The sequence below is a fragment of the Amblyomma maculatum genome, unplaced genomic scaffold (genome assembly GCF_055883805.1).
Source record: "Amblyomma maculatum isolate TAMU_Amacu unplaced genomic scaffold, ASM5588380v1 scaffold_13, whole genome shotgun sequence".
Classification (NCBI taxonomy): Eukaryota; Metazoa; Arthropoda; class Arachnida; order Ixodida; family Ixodidae; genus Amblyomma; species Amblyomma maculatum.
Genome location: NW_028146738.1, coordinates 33,778,557 through 33,798,942, shown reverse-complemented (window position 1 = coordinate 33,798,942; position 20,386 = coordinate 33,778,557). Strand labels below are relative to the sequence as shown.

Below are 20,386 nucleotides of genomic sequence, written 5' to 3'. Positions count from 1 at the left end.
AGCCCTATCCCGTTTTATTTTCAGTCAAACAACTTTATTGATAAAACCGAGATATATGCCACAAACTATTTCGCCAGTCGACGTGGCTGTTTCAGGGCCCGAGGGTAGAAGCCATGACCTATTATGGTCGTAGTTCTGTAGTGGTACTTGTCAGCAATGTTATGTTCCTGTTCTACATGTCGCTCAAAACATTTGTCGATTCAAGCTTGTTAATCCATGCAGCTTGATTCACGAATCACCTTCAAAAACTGATGATGCGGCGCATTCTTTTGCAGAACAATGGTTCCGGTATACTTCCTCATTATGTGCCTGTTCTTGCTGCCTCTTATCACCTCTGGACCAAACGCTAAAGCGTATTTCCGGAAGGTCGACGACGAGTTTCAGAGGCAGTGGATGTATGTGCTGCTACAAGTACAAAACTACGACTTCAAAATAACTGCAGATGTTGTACGTTTGCATTTCTGTATGGCGGAACACCGTTTAGGCCAGCCCCTACACAAATCACAGCGCGATCTATGCATGCTGACTTGCCTCATAAAGTCACCACACAGGTCAGAGTTTCACTTGTTTCTCAAGCTTTTCTGTCACAATTCTTCGACCCAACCCAACTGCTCTTGTGAAGCTTTCGAGTACAGAAACCATCAGTGAACATCCTTTAATGTTCCGTGCTAAGGATTTGAACTCTTGCTTATTGACTAAGCACGTAGCAAATATCGCAAAAAAGACGACAATGAGAAACATATGGCATTTTAAACATGTTAATATCTTTAATGAACATGGCAGCTTTTTAAGTTGATGATTTAAGTTCCCAAAAGGGCGTCTCAATCTCTGCGGATTTGCGCTCCTATTTTGAGGTGCCCAATGCTTAAGAGATTGCAATATATGCTGAAATTGGTACGATCTCTCCAAACGGTAATAACGTAAATGGTGCAGATGTTACCACAACCCAGTGGTGAGTAAGTCTTTTTGCATTTTGTTTTGATTGCAGCCTGTTCTAGGACACTTGTGGTACCTCTCTGTGGATTTCCAGTTCTTCCTTGTCAGTTTGCTGGTAATGTTGCTGCTAAAGAGGTAAGAAACAATGTTATAAGTTTATCTGCACTGCTGATACAGCGATATAAGCTGACTGAACTGACTAGCACAAGAAAACTTCTTTTTAGGAATGCGCGCATAGGACAAAGAAAATTGCACCTTTTGTTCTCTTTCTCCACTTTCACTGTAACCACAGAGGCAGGAGTGTCGATGAGAATGAGGGGCGCTGCTTCTACTTTGGTCCCAATGGCGAACAAAACAATTACAGGAAATACGTGGAGTGGTCCAGAACTTGTCCTACGGTGCTGCCTTGCGAAACGATCACGCCGTTTCCACACACAGCTACTGGGAGCAATATACTTTGTCGAGCTCGTTGAACATGCAACCCGGCTATTCTTTGCACCAACGCAAGAGTGTACTATTGCTTTGGGGCCAATACACTTTTAAATTGGCAAAAAAGTCTATAAATCGGAACATTATATAATATTTAGGCTTGTGTTATTTACCAATGCATCAGGAACTGAAATGTTTGTGTTCGTGCTGCAAGCGCCGATATTTTACCAACGTTGATTCGTCCGCACTGAAGTAAAAATTGATCTGTCATTTGACCCCAGATAGTGCCCAGTTCCAGCAGAGCTGCATCTAATTGTTTTGTCGGAGAACTCGCCACCTGCTTCGGTCGCTTACGACTAGCACTATTTCATTCTTGACGTTACCTTTATATATTGTTCCCTGATGAATCAATTAGGTGTTTTTTGATCAGAGGTGTTACTGCACGTTTCTGTTGTTTCCGTGATGCGAACTTTGTTGCCACTGTCATGTAAATGGCATCCACTGCTGTGAATTATAGGCGCAGCCGAGCATGAAGCTGAAATGCTCATCGAAGAACGTTATTCGCATCTGAGCCTTTACTCGCAAGAATAAAATCACCTTTATTACATTCTCCACAGTGACTGTACACGTAATTGACATGAACCAACCTAACATCAGATTGTTACTTAAGGAGGCCTCAGAACTGCCTCACTGTTGCGGGCGAAGTGTTGTTCAGTTCACCGACTTTCTTGTGCGAGTTTCGTTGTCGTCTTTTGAACACATTCAGAGATTGCGGCAGTTTCTGACCGCGCTGCTCGGCGTACTGAATATTTATTTAACAGATGCATAGAAATGGCATTAACACTTTTCGGGCAGCCCTTAATGGCTACAACAGCCGGAAAGCCATTGTTAATGTGTTCGAAATCCTCTTGAGAGTAAAGAATACACTGGTAAATTACCAGGGGTCTTTCAGTAGTGTCCGGTTTACCCGTGTGAACAGGCATACGGAACGCATCGTAAGCACAATTTCGTTCCCTTTTCTCTCTTTTTTCACCTTGCAGTCATCCAAGAATATGCATGGCTGCCTTCGTGGTGCTATCTCTTGCAAGCTGCGCCGTGGCAACATGGCAAGTGGCCGGCACCGACATGACGCCGTTTGTCGTACCAGTGACCGAGTCATTAACGTGAGTGGAAGAAGTTCTCCAATTTTAAATCACAGCCATGACCGGCTACCGCACATGGAACAACTGGCAGCCGCCGGCAAGCAGAAGTAGCGAATTGAAAATACTTTTGCGCTTATTCGCACTTCGAGGCCATATGTTTTCATTTTTATGTTTTTGTTTTCAATTCAGGCCTGCGCAAAAAAATAGAAGGGCCGGGGACACTTATGCCGCCTATTTATTTCACTTAGGACTCCTGGAACAAAGCATATAAAAGGTAACGTACCCTGAAAAACATACACTAAGCGAGGAGGTTCCGCCATATGCAGAATCGACAGAAGCAAGTACTAATAATAGCGACGGACTTCTCTGCGCGTCTCTAGTGTTTAAGTGTATTACCGAAAAAGCCTCGTATTGCTCACGCGCCCGACATAAATAATAAGTTTTACTTTATTTCAAATACTGATGTCACATCGCCTTGTTTACGGCTTGATATCCCATTGGTACTGATCGCCTAATACTGCAATTAAAATTTGGACGTCTTTTGTTATTTAGCTAAATAATTCTCAGAGTCTTGTATCATATTGGGCCCACCGCGAAAGAAAGCTTTATCCTGCAAAAATTTGTTTTTCTCTCTTGAACCCTGCATTCTTTTAAATTCGTTAGACTTCCTTGAAACACCCTGTATATACCTTTTCTATAGTGCAAGTTCCATTCCCTGCTGTAACTACAGGCAGGTCGAATTGTGAAGCTTGTTTGTGCATGGCGCTAGAATTGCCCGTGAAACCTTCGCTGTGGTGAACTCTGTGCACTTGACGGCATTCAAGCTCATGCTAACATGCTTTCTACTTAGCGACCGGCTGCACAAATGGGTGCGGAACCATGCCTTCGGCCACCATTTCTTCTTACCGTCTTGCTATGTCATAAAAACAGACTAATATATTTCACTTCCAAGGTATCTGAGCACCATTTTGAGGATGTCGGCACTCCCAAGGATTGCAAGCACGTTTCAATTGTTGTAAAAGGTGCTAGTCTTTCACGAGAATTTCTTGTCATCAGCGCTTATTCTCGACTTCCAGAGAGAGTTCCAAATAATGGAATAATGGAAGAAATGTGGAATGCAGGAGAAACTCACTCAGAAAGCTTGCTCTCATAATGGCTTACGTACGGACAGCCTTGCATCTACAAAATGTCCTCTTCAAGCGACCCGTGCGATGCTCATTCTGATGTAGCTCGTGGTACTTACCTGCTCGGTTGAGACCATTACTACGCAAGTACTGATAATTGCTGATCTCTGACCATGATTCTACCTACGAACTGACGACATGAAGATATACGAAATGAAAAAAGAACGCGGCATGCTTTGCACTCCAGAAAGCTAGCGGCAGGCTCTCTATAAGCTGCTGTCCTTTGTCCTGATTAAGGCATATGGCTCTCTACGCGTTTGCAGACAAATCTATGAGAGCTAGGAAGCAAAGCCGCAAACTGTCACTACAACATTGCGTTATTTAAATCTGCGCCTGTCGACACTGCGAGTGCAAAGATAGGTTCAAGCGACGAAGATAAAGGGCAGGATCTACAAAAAACCACAAGGAGCATTCCTCGAAATAGAAATCCCTTCGAGCAAATCGCGCTGGCAAGAACGGTGTATTGTCTTCAGGAAAGCACTCTAAGGAATTACTGACGAAGGAACTGAAACAGCGCTGGTTTATGTTCCGCATCAGCGCCTCGCGTTCACGGCAACAGTAACGTTCTTGGAATCCGTCAGCACTACATGCTGGTGTTCAGAACATGGCTGAATGCTTTCGTACTCAAGCAGTTTTGTATTTGATGAGAAGTGCCGAGTGACAAGGCAAGCGACTACTGTGCTTAACATGGGAATGCCAAATAGAACACCTTTATTGTTGCTCTCAGGCAGTATATATATCCTTTCAGGAAATGACGCTAGCATAGCATAGTAAGAAGGAGCTGAAAGATAGGCGGCGACCACTACCTCTTCGCTTCCGAAGTATTTACAAATTTACCTGCACGATGGTTTCACTGCACGACCGTATTGCGTTCGCACCCGTTCTTGAGGTTTGTAACTTGCTTGAACAGGTGGCTTTATTACTTCAGGCCATAAAGGTACGGGCGAGAATAGCAAATGTGACGCACAAAAACTGCTGGCAAGGAGGGATACAAGAGGAAGATGATACGTCTCGACCTCAAAGCTTAGCCTTCGAAGATACTCTTCAGAACGAATTACGGCCCACTTGACAGCGAGATACTCTTTCTGTTTGTCTATAGTTTCCTCTGTAGGAGTGAGACACCTTAAAGCGCAAGCTACAGCACGTTTAATTCCTGAACGTTCGTCTTGAAGAAAGACAGCCCTCAGGCCCTAGGAAGGAGGAAGAGAAAAACCTTTATTGAATGAAAATAAATCAGACACTGCCGAGAGGGCCTCTTAGTACAGGAGCACTGTGATCGTTCCTTCTAGCTTGGCCCGCTCTACCAGTCGTAGCTGATCGGCGGGTCGCGTGGCCAGAAGAGTGGCCTCCCAGGAGGAAGGGGCGGGGTTTTTGATAGGGGAAACGCAGACGCAATATGGACATTCCCATAGGTAATGGTAGAGAATGGGTGGGGTGGCGTTGCGAGTGGTGCAGAACTGTGGGAAGACTGTGGGGTAAAAGATGCGGGAAAATTGGAGATGGGAACGAATGTGTCTCGACTTGTCGCTAGTACGTGCTTCCGATGTGATTGGGCGTGTGACGCGGCAACGACGATAGTGGTGGACAATCGTAGCGTAGACAAGAGGTTCGGTGAGGGTGCATACTGAATGTTTGGGGAGGCCATCCGCCGGCGCCTGGAAGCTCAGTTCTCGGCAAACGCATGAGCGCATTCATTTCCTAGGATATCCTCGTGCCCAGGTTCACATGTGATGGTGCTGGCATCGAGATGGTTAGGTAACGTAGACAGTTTTGGAGCGGATGGGTTTGGGAGGGCTCTTCGCAGGAGATGTGTCTGCTAGTTGGGAATCTGTGCATATCGTGGTGAGCTGAGCCTGCAACAGACTGATATGTGCGATAGCGAGTGTGATGGCCAGGCCGAATACTAGTGCATTGGATGGAGGCCGCATTGAATTTTGAACGGCGAATATCCGCGAACACATTAGAACTTGCGTGCGGGATAGTTGGTAAGATGAATCAGATGACTTCTGGCGCTGCATTGTCGATCACATACACACATACACAAGAGGTAACAAGACGTCCGCACCGATGACGCGCACACTACCAACTGGCATTGTTTTGTGATATGAAGAAAATGTAAACATGACAAAATAAGAAATGAAATTGTGCAATACGAAGAGGAAAAAACTTGGAAAAAAGAATTGAAGAAAGCATAAAACAAGAACTATAATTAAACAATGACAAAATTCGCCTATCTTCTTTTAATATTGTCAAGACCAAGCAGTAGAAATTCCTTCCTGCTAAGCGCTAGAGACGTTACACTCACGCACTCCCCCTCCTGACCCAAAATCATTCTAAAGGCTTCAATAATCTCTCGTTTCAAACTATGTTTTCCCGAGTCAGCACGTTGGTTCCCGTGAACCCGGTCACAAATGTAATGTTTCCCCTTGGATCTTGTTGAGCGCCATCCTTTGCACACCGACAGCAGTGGGTTGCCAAATTCCCATAGCCGACAATGCTGTACACGCATTAATGTGCTCCCTTAACCACTCATCGAGGCATCGGCCAGTCTGCCCCACATAGGCCTTCCTACATGTCAGACAATCTTATAAACCACTCCTTCCTTGCAGTTGATGAAGCGCTCCTTATGCAGCGCGCCGCAGCCTTTCTTGGGCTATCTTATTCCGTTCGCCTTCCTGCACAAACTCTTTAACTCGTTCGGTGCAGATAGCACAACCCTAGTATCAAATAATGCTCGCGATCCTCTTAAGACGATGTGAGATTTCACGTACGTAGGGAAGGACTACAACCTCACTCCTCTGCTCACTCTCTTTGCGCGCTCTTTTCCTAGGTAGCATGACTGTCAAACAGCTTGCATAAAAGCTGCTGATACCAAATGCCTCTCAGGGTACTCACTCCTATCCAACCTCTCCAACTGTAGGTTTACACTCTCTCCTATCAAGAGCGGACAGGACTTGATCAACGCCTGCCGTAAACACGAGATTACAAGCCCCATCTAGCAAGGCTGGTGTTTAATAAAGTTCACACGTGTTGGTTTTACTAGACACGAGGGGCAAAAAGTATTCTTCCTTACGGCTCAAAAAATATAAAGTTGGTATTGCCATTTGCTACGTCAGTTAAATGCTTATATTTCGGACATCGTACAACACGATCTGCAGAATCATTTAGACCAGTCCTGAAAAATTAACGCCGAAAGCGGATTTAAAGATGATGCGTCTTCTTTTCAATTAGGCACCAGGGTGGCTTCAAAACCTATTTATGTTCATTTCTTCTTTTTTTGCAAACATCCTCACCTTAAAGCGTCTAAATTAATTTTATTTATTCTAAACACAGACTTCACAAATGTATAAATTTAGCCTGAAGATAACAGGGTACGACAGGTATTGCACAATAAAACATCAAAGTGGCTGCCATTTTTTCCTAGCGGTCTAGAGCCATAGGTCTATATATATCTGAAAATTTTAGTATGTTCTTCCGATTGGAATGGAAATTGTGCCTGAATGAGATAAATACCACACCTTAGATGAACAATCAAAGCCGACAAAAATTATTCGCTCTTTTTGTTCTTGTTTTTTCTTCCTGCAGCGTTCTCCTCAAGACTGGGTTTAACTACTACTTCTACCCATTCTACCACGCTGTGTGTTACTTCGCCGGCTGTTTGACATATCTCTTGGTCGCTAGATTGAAGGAGAAGAAGTTTTCAAAGGTGAAAACTCATTCTTTGTTTAATGATGAAGAAAAACTGGCTTTTCGGCTTGATGGAATATTTAGAGCGAATAACGCTCCTCGTGTTCGATGCCTTTCAGCAACTTTTTTTTTTTACCTAAAGACCGAAGCCTCAATTACATTGAGCAACCTGGCCAAATGTGTTATTTTATCCCATAATGACAGTGACCTACAGCATCTGCAAATCCATGTCTTGGTCCACAACCTAAAGTTACTATATTTATCATCCTCTCGGAGGCAAGGCAAAATGCAAACTGTTAAATGGCAGGCTCTCATCGGAAAGCGGTGATTGATGCTTATAGACAACCTATATTAGAATATTCTGAGCATCCACGAAGTCGAATGACCAATTAATATCGGCTTCCGGTGTGACTACACCATTTTATGTCTAGGGAAGCCTGGTTGGAATTTGCGCAATTACCTCAAGCATCGTCACGAGCAATGAATTCTACCTGAGAGTGAAGCTTATTGAGAGAGAAAGTGAGTTGCGCCTGTCAGGTTATTATCTGTCTCCGCACCCTTTACTCGTGAGGCAGAATACTGAAAGTCGTAATAGGCGGTGATGTGGACGTAGAAGTAACACGAATGTAAGCATGCTAGGAGTACGCCTAATTAAAACTGCCAGAGGTGAGCCCTCTTGCCCAAGTTAAAAAGAAGCGCCCGCTTTGCCTGGACCGATTTCGATATCTCCAACAAAATAGTGTCCCGTACTGGTACATCAGTGAGTGCCGTCATCTGCAGACGCCACAATATGTACAGTGTGATGTCCATATACGACAAAGGGAAACGAATCTTAATGGGGGCGGAAAGGTAGCTAGCGATTTGAGCGTAAGCTTTGGCTTTACTGCCCTGATAAAAGAACTTTCTTTCCCCCCCTGGGTAAAGACATCATCCGTTCTGCGCTCTAAATATGGCCACAAAAAATCTCTCCTAGCAATGTGAATAGGCGGCTGCTTGTGTGACTTTAAAGAATACTGATGCTGTACTGGGATGCGCGCTTGGAGTTCTGAAACCAGCTTCTTCCTGCATTTCTTGTACTAGATTTCTTAACAGTTTCCGCGATTACTTTTTTACCAGTGAAATTTTGCAACACATATACATGTAAAACCGTCTTCTTCCAGGCACTCCAGCTCGCGGCCTGGTTCTTCGCGCTCGGCTGTGGGCTCTTCTGCATCTTGATTAAGTATCCTTGGTACAAAGTCACAGATCCGACTAACGAGTTTGGGAAGTTATCCCTGGCATTCTTCGACCGCATCCTTTGCTCCATTTTTATGTCCTGGATCACTATTGCCTGTGCCACGGGACGTGGAGGTATGCCTCAGCACTATTGCCATCTTCCCTTCTTGTTTGTCAAATGTTTCACAAAAAATGAAGTCATTGAATGAATGTTCAGCAGACCTCCTGAGACAACCTGTCATTGGCAGAAATAGCTTTCTATACTTTTAGCACTGTTGACGTCTAGCCGTCGCATGGCATCACATTTGCACCATTTCTTCTCTATATTCAAGAAAAATATTCATTCTACACGCTCAGAATAAGGTACTTTGTTACTCTTTGCAACCCACAGGATTGAATGGCTCAGGGTGGCGCTGTCTAACAGGGAAACAAAAACGAGGAAATCAGAGATATTTAAATACCATCACAGAAAATCAACAGGAAACTAATACGCCCCTGAAGGAAGTTGATAGGAAGCGAATGAGAGCACTATTCATGCATTAAGATGTAATGAGCTCCAAGCGCAAAGTAGGCGAAATATTATTAGAAATATAAATGGGTCAAGAGATTTGAATAAAGAATAAAGAAACCGCTGAACAATTTCAGTTCGAGAGCATCTTCCAAAAGATAACAGCCTTCTGACAGAAGAATAAATTTTCCGAATTCATATGTACCATCTATGCCGAATTTAATAAGGCAACAAGTTTTGTATTTCAAAGGTCTTTTTGAGCACTTATGCCTCCCTGCAGCTATAAATCTAGACAAGGCATGAATATACTCTTTCCTCTTATTTCCAAATATTTTGGTTCTTACAGGTGGCTTAAAGGGAAGTTGAAATGGCTTTCAAATTGCATGAAATTCGGTAGTTGGAAAGAAGGGGTTTTGTTAATCATGTGTGTCAATTTTTTCTGAATTTTGTCGATAAGAAAAACAGAAATCGCTTGTTAAAAACGCGCCGCGGTAACGCGCTCATCACTACTGGGAATGGCGAGAGCGGGGCGCCGAAGCTGGGGAATAGGCGGATGTTTCAAAAACCGAAGCGTTTGCCCGTGTTCAACGCGTGTAACTGGCTCGATGCTTTCTTTACTTTCGCAGAGCCCCGTCTGAGTAGGTCCGAGATTGTAATACATTTTTTCAAAACGTGGATAGGTTAAAATATCTGGTAAAGCTGCGTTTATAGACGATGCAGCTGCTGCAGGGAGCTCATCTGCTGGCTTCGTAAAATGGCTGCTGTCGGCAACAGGAGTAGGCGCCTGAAGGCCCTCGATGTGTCGGCTGAAGAGCATGATCGTTCATCTGGTAATATCCTTGTACTCCTGTACAGCTGTGATGTCTTCTGCACAAACTTCAACTTTAAGAGCATGCATTTTCTCATTCAGAACGCGTAGACCGTCGTTGCAGCTTTTTAGTCTGGTGTGATTAAGCTTTAGGTCGAGAATAGTCCGCTCGTTTAATTTCAGTAGATTACTTGGCTCAAGGCAGAGCCGAGTCTGTAAATCTCGTTAAATCACGCGCTTTCTCATTATGCGGCTCATGGCGTATCGCTGGTTACCTCTTGTCTCTGTCCGGTAGGGTTCGATGGCGGAGCTCCTGGTATCTTCCTGGAGGGCCGTTGTCGTTCCTCTTGCAACCTCCAGGAAGGATCGATGGAAGAGCTTAGATTACCTCCCGGGTTGACAGCACCAAAAATATAGAAGGGTAAAACACCAGGCCGCCTCTAGCTATCTTTATTTCCCGGCTGTCCCTTCGATTCTCAATACGCCAACATCGCTCAGTCTCTCCTGCCCGCGCCCCTCACAAACCTCGTCTCCCTTCTCTTCGTTCTTATTGCAGATAATCTGCAACAGATGTGACGTCAATCTCAGAATGCCGGCCGTCCGCGAGTTTTGCACGCTTGCTTCGCTCCATCCCGCGCTTTGGTGATCGACGGATCCACGCAATCTGCTGCTGGTACCGTTTGTCTTCTCTAGTTCTATCGTTTTGTTGTGAAGGTTTTGCGTGTTCAAAGATTCCATGCGGTAAAACAGCAGATACTAAGCTGTTGCGCAGTAGCGTACAGTGCGCTTTCTCGCCCTCCGATTAGTGAGCCTCTTTTTTCCAGTTGTAAAATAAATGTCGTTCTATGATCGAAATTTACTTTCTTCATGCCATTAGAAAACAAACATTATTATGAGTGCGTGAAGCGACTAGTGGCTATCCGCACTGCTTTCCGTTGTGCGAACATGGGTGGTCCAGGCGACATGGTGCTTTATAGTTTCCCAGAGGATAAGAAACTTTAACCGCATAGGACTGTCATGAAAAAGAAAAAAATAATGCCTTTTGCAATGATCTGTGTTGTGTACTGATGATTTTCATGCCGATGCGATAATCGAATCTTGGCAACACTTGCGGCTACTTGACATTCCAATTAAATCAGCGCAACTGAAGTACGGTGCCGGTCTGTCATTGTCCCTGCCCCTAAGATTAATACCGTTGTTGCACTGCTGGCTTCACCGTCGTTGAGCTCAACCGAGGATACCGAACTTGAAACGCGATTCGCGGTTCACTGTTCTTACACAGCTCACCGCCGTTCTCGGCAACGTCAATTGCCAATTAGTTACAGCAAACGAAATGCATGATCGGTAGAACGAACCTTCATTTGCATTAGTCATTTATAACGCAGTGTCTGGAATACCGTGCTGGTGGCGTAGCAACAGTGCGTGCAAGCATCGTCCGAAAAAGGCAGCACTGCTATATAAAGAGCACTATAACACTGCCTCCATATACCGCGCCTGACACGCCTCCTGCAAGCTGTCCGTGGAGGCGCTAGCGTCAAGAAAGCGTGCACCAATTTATTGTTATCTTATATTATAGGCTCAGGATTAAAGGAAAGTCAAAAATTAACCCTCATATTGATGATCGCTGACCCGTACCTGTATGCTGGTAGGATAACTCCTGCACAAGAAAGTTTCTCTTCACTACTGTGTAGCGGCAGTCACCGGTGCGTCGCGGCTCATCTGATTATCTTGTATACATTAGCTTCTCCGCTAAGGTGCCGCCGTAATGAATGATATCTTAATTTTCTTGTGAGACAAAGTGACTTACAGTAGGCAGTTTTATGAGTCGCCCGTTTACTACAGCGCTGCTCAATCCACAGCGTAGTCAGCTGCGGCGGCGATGCGAATTAATATAGGCCTAGCGACGACTAAGCATAGATTTGTGCTCTGAATACTTCTTTCGACATCAGTTTAAGTTAGTGGCGCGAACATAAAACATGAGAGTTCTTAGGGGCGCAGGCCTTTGGCGATGCGACCGTATCGTCTCTGCGTAAAAGGACTCTGATTTGGAAAATTGTTTCAAGTCCTTTATTGTTTTCTACCAATTGTTGCACCTTTGTAGAAGCAGCAGCGCACTTTCCTTCAAGTCCCCGAAGTGGTGCTTGTGCTTCTTCGACTGCCTTCAATGATGAATATATTCAGAGCCCAGCCTTTTCCAACTTTGTTATCCTTTCCGTCAATGTTAAGAAGTTTACACTAATATCTGTCAGGTCTCTTTCCAAACTCGCCACATCGAGCAAAGCTCTTGATTTGATGACACCCGCAACACCCTCCTTGATTGCCTCAAATACAGGTTTGCACACTTCAAAGTGAGGTGCATACTATACTGCTGCGTTTATGAATCTTCCTCATCGAGTTAAAACGCGTACACTATAAGAAAAGAGATTTGGACACGTTCAGAGACACGGTGCAATGCATGAACAACGCAGGTCAGGTGAGCCGTCCTGTATAGTAACGTCAGTCCCTTTCCTGTCTTGCACATGTAGGATGCCATATCCGTGACGAACAAAAATACCTTTTATACTGAATATTTCTTGGCTTTAGAAGCTCCAGAGGTGAGTGAAAAATATCCCATCGTAAACTGGCTTACCTTTTCAAGAACATATCCGTTGAGCACTATTTGTCATCCGGCCTTCTCTGTACTTCCGACGATGAATTTGGTCGCATACCATCCGCTATTGTCCGTGATTTCGTCGACGGACACCCAAATGTAGTTTTCCTCAATTCCATCTCAGATTTTGGCGAATGTACCTTAGTAGCACTATTTCACGTATCTCTTATAAAGCGTTGATTCATCCGGAACATGCTGCTTGGTGCGCCTCTCCAGAAGGGTCCGAAGAACACCGTTGGTTAGTTTCCAGAACCGCCAAAAATGCTTGACACAACTCTGGCAAATGACCATGCCTCTTCCAGTAGGAGCTGCAATATCCACTAACTCCTTCACTTCAGATTTTCAATATGTTTTTTGGTAGCGACGTATTGCGCTACATGGCATCGCTTCTCACTTGATACTGAGGTTAAGCACGGCTTGCAGCAAAGCACAGTTCCATCAGTTGGGAAAATATCTCCAAACAGCGAAACCGACTGCCTGCAACAAGCGCCTCTCGATGCTTCTTTTTTCGGCATGTCAATACGAAATAAAATGGAGAGCTTTGACGATGAAAAAGGTTGTGAGCCTGCTCAATTCAGTGTCATGTGCTCTGGAAGCGGCAGGCAAAAAAGCGGCCATTCTCTGCGGAGGGGTTGGCGGTCGAATGTCGACCGAGCGACGAGCGATCTGTGAGCGCGGCAGCGTGCGTCTTGTGCGAGTTGAGGCGTGGTCCCCTACTGAACGGAGCGCTATGAGGCGATAATTCCCAGATGGACGGCACTGGTTGGGGTGTCGGGTTACAATCAAGAAGATTCTTTAACCTTTATGGTTGAGCCATTACACTTCCAGAAAAACATTTGGCGAGACCCGCGCCTTTTGTGCGTGCATCGGAGCGCGCCTTTCCCCATACCTAGACAGATGTACCAAATTGAAAAATGGCACTGAGGACCAAAATCCCGGATTTAGGCATTTAAAGCAACAAGTGCGGTTAATTAGGTATTACTTCCTAAAGAAATAACAAAAAAGCTGGCAAGTGCAAACCTCCCCCGTTTAGACATTCATAGGCATGTCTAGGCAACTGCCTAAAGTTCCGAGCCTTAGTCATAAGGAAGATTGCCTTCATGTTCCGCACATCCGTGTTTTTTTTCAAGTTCACGCAAGAGTACAGCTACAAAACTTTCAGTGCACATCGCGCCAGATTTGAAAAATGGCATTCACAGCAAATATCTTCGTATGATGCTGCTGAATGCTACAAACTCAAGCAAAATTGATTGATCAGGTGCACCGCTGTCGGGCAGTTATGTTCCCTTTCCAACATATCATTCTTCAAAAAATAGGTGAAGAAAAAAACAGCGTTCTCTAATCTTTCACAAACCTGCCATGGTGAAAATGAGGGCTGCAACATGTTATAAATCCTGCTCCTCCTCGCGATCCTAACAAAGCGCTCGGAACACTTTTCTGCGGCCGGACAAAATTTCAGAGTAGCTAGCGCCACCCTTCGCATTCTCTCAGCATTGTTATTGAGCGTAAAATGCGTGAACTTAATGAAGGAAGTCTTCGTTAGATTTAAGGTGTTCCCAATACTGTGCACCACGTAAGCCACGGTAGCGGACGTACTCTGCACGCGTCTCTGTAAAGTTGAGCTGTACGCATAACTACAGGCTGCTTAGGCGAGAGGAAGATTCCGTTGATACACACCATCTGTTTAGACGGGGCAACGAGCGTGCCGCGTCTACCACAACAGCAGACTCAGAAATAAAAGTTTGTCTAATTCTTTTGCTATTCTGTCTCTCACTACTAAAAACGTCGCTGTCAAATGCGCCACAAGAAACGTTCCAAGCAGCCTAAAATAACCACGGATAGAACGTAAATTTTAATTTCTAAACGAGGTTGTAAACTGACCAAACTTTGCGCAAAATGCTCAACAACGGCAAATATGGCTTGCAGCAACAAGGAAACGTTACATACACTTTCCTCTCTCTCGCGTGGAGTGCTCAGGTAGCCGTAGATACAGTTAGCTCGCATTGTCAAAATCATGTGTGTTAAGGTCAGCAAGATGATAAGCACGGGACAACGAATAAGAAAGCGTCCATGCATGTCCAAAGCAGTCCTCTTGGCAAAAATAATGATACATTTGAAACACAACACACAAATAATTAGTACACTAAAACAGTGCGCCTTGGGACGAATGCCTTGTTTTGTGAGGTTCAAACCGAGTCACGTTTTAGCAGCGTAATTACTTCAGATGATAACGTGTATGTTTCTTTTTCGTACATTGAAATAGTACGTATCATGAGCCACAATCTCCATTCTTCATATTAACAAAGAGATAGTCACTCGAGCGCGCCAAACAATGCGGGAAGCTCGTCTGTGCTGCTCATGTGGCGACAGGGAGAGGATTTTAACACGAAACGATGGTATCCCAGTGTAATTAGAGACTTAGCATGCATTAGCAGTTATATATCGTAAATCATGCATAAACAAAGAGCTTTAATATTCTCGATGCGACCCTTGGCTCTCTATTTCTTTCTTGAATAATTTGTTGACACATTTTGGCGCATGTTTACCGCTAGGATTACTAGGATTGTTTGCTTCTCAAAGTCATGGGCGCAGTGACGGCATTTAATGTTGAGATCAAGCGCATGTGAGGAGCCGGTAAGCGCCACTGAACAGATCTTGAATGGACTTTCACATCTGTTCCGATAGGTGATTTCGCCTCATCACCTGAAACAATACATCTCTTTTTTTTTTTCTCTTCTACACGAGCGCTATCACTACAGAGGGTTTGAAATTCGTTTTGCTATGAGTGACCTTAGTTCGTATCTTAGACAAACTAAATGGTAAAAGACGCATAGCATCCAGTGATTTTTTTTTTTTCAATTTTAAACCCAGCGGAGACACCTATTGTCAGTAGCACGCCGTCCATATATATCGAGGTGAAGAAGAGCTTTCCGATTTCATTGAACAAAAAGCGTGAAAAATGTTGCTGCTTGATCCATGAGAGTATCATATATGCTATGAATTCATTCATAACTAAACCCAATAACAAACGAAGGTAAAGGTGCGATTGCACTCCGTACTTAGAACATGCACTTAGTGCTCTAACAATAATTTAATGCAGCTGTATTCTTGTCTCTTAGTGCCTCCCCTCAAACAAAGAATGTGCATTGTTTTCTCTTCAGTCCAGTATAAAGCCCGGTTACCTATGTACTACAGCCTATGCTTGTACGAACGCAGGTTTTCTGAACACCTTCCTGTCATGGAGCCCCTTCACACCCCTGAGCAGGTTAGCCTTCGGCGTGTACCTCATCCACCTGCCCTTCGTGCAGCTCTGGGTGCACATCTCCCGAGAAAGGCTGTTCTACTCACACTTCTTTGTGGTGAGTGCTCGGACATAAGGACACAAGGAAAAAAAACATGGTTCCATGAACAGATGCAATTACGGGCAGAATTTTGCGAATCTTTTCACAAGGCATGAATCCCTCTTTTCCTATCCTCCCCAATACAGGCACACGACTCTGGGGAGCCACATATTTCACAAAGCACCAACTGAAGTTCGCATCACTTCGAATCAGGTTGAATGTAAGGTTAAGAAACACATGACCCTGACAATGATCTAAGCAATGATCTAAACTGGATCCATATCACTTTGATGCTGCGGTGGGAAAATAACTTACATGCCCCTTGGAGACAGTGCATGCTTCATTTTTATTGTGCTTCGGAGAGGGATTGTATGTGTATGTTAAAAGAGGCGAGTACGGGCTCTGTCCGGTCTGTGACTGGTCACAAACCACCACTACCACTGAACCATGTAGATACAGGAGAGATGAGAGAAAGGGAGGGAAAAAAGAAGGAACTTGAAGAAGGAACTCGCGCCGCCTCTATATTATTGAGCTTAGAAGCTTGTGCTGGCCTTGATGCCGTCGGTGTCGTAGTAGATACCAGAGGAATATAAAATAAGCTGGCAACGTGTAAAATGTGTCATGGCTATAGAACTTTAATAATTCTCATCCTTATTTGGGGCACAAACGAAGCTCTGCAAGACTCCTCCAGCAGTGTGTCAAAATTACGTAGTAGGTGTCTGAAACTGCTAAAAATATATGCCGAGGACATACTCTACAACCACCTTCATGAGTTCATGCAATGTTATTTGGCGAACGTAATTTAGTTGCATCCAGGTTAAATTATAATGGAGAGACCGATAGTTGGCACAATAAATGATGTGCACAATCAAAAATGGTTGAGCACATCACATCGCACATCACCGCACAAAAATTATGCGATCAGAGAGGAACGAATGCAAATAAATATTTCTGCTTCTTGCTTTTTATATTACTTTTACTGGGCATATACAATGCGACGAGGTCTGCTATTGTTCAGCATCAACTCCAACACAGCCTCGAACTCGCTAATGCAACTTGTTGAAGGAAGAGGAAAGATCGTTAATCGCTTTTTGACGAGTGTATTTTACAAACACTTGGGCCCATTTGTGTCACAAAAATCTTTTTCAGGGAAATAACAAGTGGATGTGCAGTACTCAAAACAATTTAAACCAAAAACATGCGTTACTCGAGCTTGTGCATTCGAAAGCAGCGCGTCTTTTATTTTAAATATATTACCTATGTCTGTGCTCATCGCACCGAAGCACCAATCCATTCCGGTATTCCGAGAAAGAGCCGGGCGGGGAGGTGTTTCCTTCTCGCATTGGTGCAGCTGCTTCTGAAGTCTCGCGACAACCAGAGGCTCCTGCTTCACACTTAGCGCAGCTTTGGTAATGGGAAGTGCAGCAGCTAAAACCCTCTTTGATGGGGGATCCATTTGGGTCCTAACTAATGAAAAGTGATATATCTCCACAGTATCTCGATGTCCTTAAAGGCCTATTCAACGTATCAAGGGGTCAATCAACGGAACAATTTGTGATACCCATCTTTCCCCTGATATTCTGATGCAACCTTTAAGCTTAATGCCAGGCATAGTAATCTAACTTCTTCTGGTGCTTTCAAGGCAATTTATAACATTTAATATTGCTAACAAACGAATCCAATTTATCCGTGTTCTCGCTTATTTACAGGTGTCCTTCTTCTTCACTATACTTATGTGGAGTTTTTTGCTCAGCTACCTTTTGTTCATCACTTGCGAGGCACCGACGGGCAAGCTGGAGAAACTCATCTTCGAGCCACGACGACCTAAGACGCCCAAGGGGGCAGTAATCGATGCGCCAATTGGTTATGGCGCTGAGCTCAAGTTACCGCGGGTAGCCCCAACTCGCCATGGTGACTTGTTGCCCGAGTTGCAAACCACTGATGACAGGATTTCATCCGATGGGTGGCACTACTCAAATGGCACCCCGGCATCATGCCACCTCTGAATGAATCGGCTGTCGCATAGCCGGTCATGAACAAACTCAGGGCATTAATTCCTCCATCTTTGCAAAGTTGCAAAGCGCTCAATGCACTGGCGCGCTATGCGCGGGAAGCTGCTAAGGCTCCTTCCGATAAAAAGTAAAAAATAACGACCTACTAGAAAGATAAAATGTAACTGCGTCTGAAAACTGCTTTAGCGCAAGCTTACACAAGTATTTAAAGCAGCCTTCTCGAGAAACATGGCAGTTCCAACGACAAAGTTTATCTCCTAGAGATGTGTTTGTTCCTTTTGTCACACCACATGCTTTGCTGGAGGCATCATGAAGACGACTGTGTTCTTTTTCAGGCTCCCCATGTATATAAAGCTTGCATGTTTACCAATAAACCTCATTCAAATTTAGCGCTTGCGTCTTCCTGTACAACTTTATCATCTGTTTTTTTTTTCAGGCTGCTTCGAAGAAACAACTTCCTACTGGCCCCGACATCTATGTCGCCAAGATTATTCGTGATTTCTGCCTCCTAAAGAGAGCATGCAGGGGATCTGGTATTGCACCGTTACAGACCACTCCTTTTGTTGGCTGCCTGGTTAAAATCCCGCTTGGTTCAAAATGGGGCGATAAACAGTCGGGCCGCCCTCTCAGAGTTCGGGGCCCAAGGCTGCTGCTTCGGCGGCGCAGAGCACCTGCTCATGCAGCTCATTCAGTAGCGGTGGCAGACGAAGCATTTCCACCGGTTGCGTAGTTCATTCTCCAGAGAGAAGTAGCTTTGGCCATTGTATACAATTTAACTTTTACAGACGGTTTATACTTGAACGCAACGCTGTGCGTGACTTAGACGGCGCGCACAAACTATTAAGGCGAAAGCCTTTAATGCCTCATACTGTCGTTAGCTAATGTGTCCGCTTTCGGATGCATGCCTTATATGGGCCCTTGCCAATTACCAATGCATTGATACTTAATCAATAGCAATCCGATGATATAGGAACATGATTTAGGGCATTTTCAAGATATGTTCATGATAATTTACGACTAATAATAAAATAGTTAAGCAGATGCCCATAGGAACCCATGCATTTGGAGGCCACCGTAACTATCACTAACCATCACTTACTGAGGTGTTTAACTAACACTAACCAAACATTACCTTGTACTCCGAAAATGCAAGTCATGGCTAACTATCACTAACCAATAGTAATGGTTAGACGGTTCGAGACGTCCATAGCCGTCACATGGTGACTTCATCGGCCGTGACGTCATGACCGGATGTGTCATCATGATAATGTCACACCCGGTCATGACTGGCTATGACGTCACCGGGAGATTTACGCATATACGAAGCTGACCCCGCCGGGCGTTCGATCCAGGCGTCCGTGCGGCGCCTTTCATTTGGCGCTTCCTCGAACGCCGCACCACAGAGCATATATAGAAATCGACACAGTACATACAGCAGGCTTCAGCGGCGTATAAAATACATGGACAACAAAACAGAAGGCGTAGTATCTGTCACATTTCTAGTCAATCACAAACAGTCTCGCAGTCAATGCCTAAGCAGCGCGGCGGTGAAGGCTTCCTTCCGCCTTGAAGCGCTTTAGCGAGCCAAAGTGCCCCCTCAATTTTTGCATGTGGCAGCCTTCGCCTTGATAAAAACTGCAGCATCTTCGAACCGAGACCTAATCACGCCTACTCTGAAACCCATATTTCAAGCGTCATCTCTCTCTGAGCGGTGAAAACATCGTGAAATGTCTATCCGCTATGTAATACAAACGGGACTTTGTAACGTCTGTGAGCGTATATACTTGCCCGTGTCACGCTGCTACAAGTGCAAGACGTTATTGGGGCCTGACCCCTTTATTTAGGGATGTAGTAACACAAAACATTGGCAGTGGCTTAGCTCTTCTATGCCAGGATATGCGTAGCGTGAGCTTGGTTTATATTGGCTTGTACCGGCTTTTCCTTGGTTTATCTTAGCTTACCTCGGCTTTTCGTGGTTTATCTTGGCTTGTCAAGGCTTATCACTATCCCCTCATCTTCCCAAGACAGAAAGCACTGTATATAATGCTACAAACGCTGGTGTGCGAGCGCGGTCAGCGAACACCGGTGGTTTACGAACGTCGGTCTACGAACTGCGAGCTAGGAACGCCGAATTACTCTGCCATGGGCACGGTTGCGCTCCCTTTCTGTCTGTCTCTCGCTTGACACACTCCGATAAAACCAGCACCCTCTTCTTCTTCAAGGTGGTGTGGTAGGACGTTTAAGCTACGCTTTTAAGAGTGGACCGCGACAGCATTCTTCCGTTTCTTTCATTCGTGCTACAAACGCCGGTGTACGAGCGCTGGTCTACAAATGCCGAGTCTACAAGAGCACGAATGCTTTCCATTTCCCTTTCTCTTACTCGACAAACCCCTTTCTTCTATTACTCCTCCTCCTTCTTAACTATATTTTCATGGGCATGGTTGTCCTTCCTTTCCCTCTCTCTCGCTCGACAC

The 20,386-nt window shown here is 44.7% G+C and overlaps 1 protein-coding gene across 1 annotated transcript in view; it reads left to right on the top strand.

Moving 5' to 3' along the window:
• LOC146172540 (nose resistant to fluoxetine protein 6-like) overlaps window positions 1-17,906 on the top strand; it is a 43,373-nt gene extending 25,467 nt beyond the window's left edge. The window contains exons 9-15 of the mRNA XM_084585793.1: window positions 276-447; window positions 989-1,071; window positions 2,406-2,528; window positions 7,277-7,397; window positions 8,539-8,728; window positions 15,776-15,918; window positions 17,610-17,906. Coding sequence (XP_084441919.1) covers window positions 276-447; window positions 989-1,071; window positions 2,406-2,528; window positions 7,277-7,397; window positions 8,539-8,728; window positions 15,776-15,918; window positions 17,610-17,906 — 1,129 coding nt within the window. The remainder of the gene's footprint in view (window positions 1-275; window positions 448-988; window positions 1,072-2,405; window positions 2,529-7,276; window positions 7,398-8,538; window positions 8,729-15,775; window positions 15,919-17,609) is intronic.
• Window positions 17,907-20,386: the final 2,480 nt, after the last annotated feature.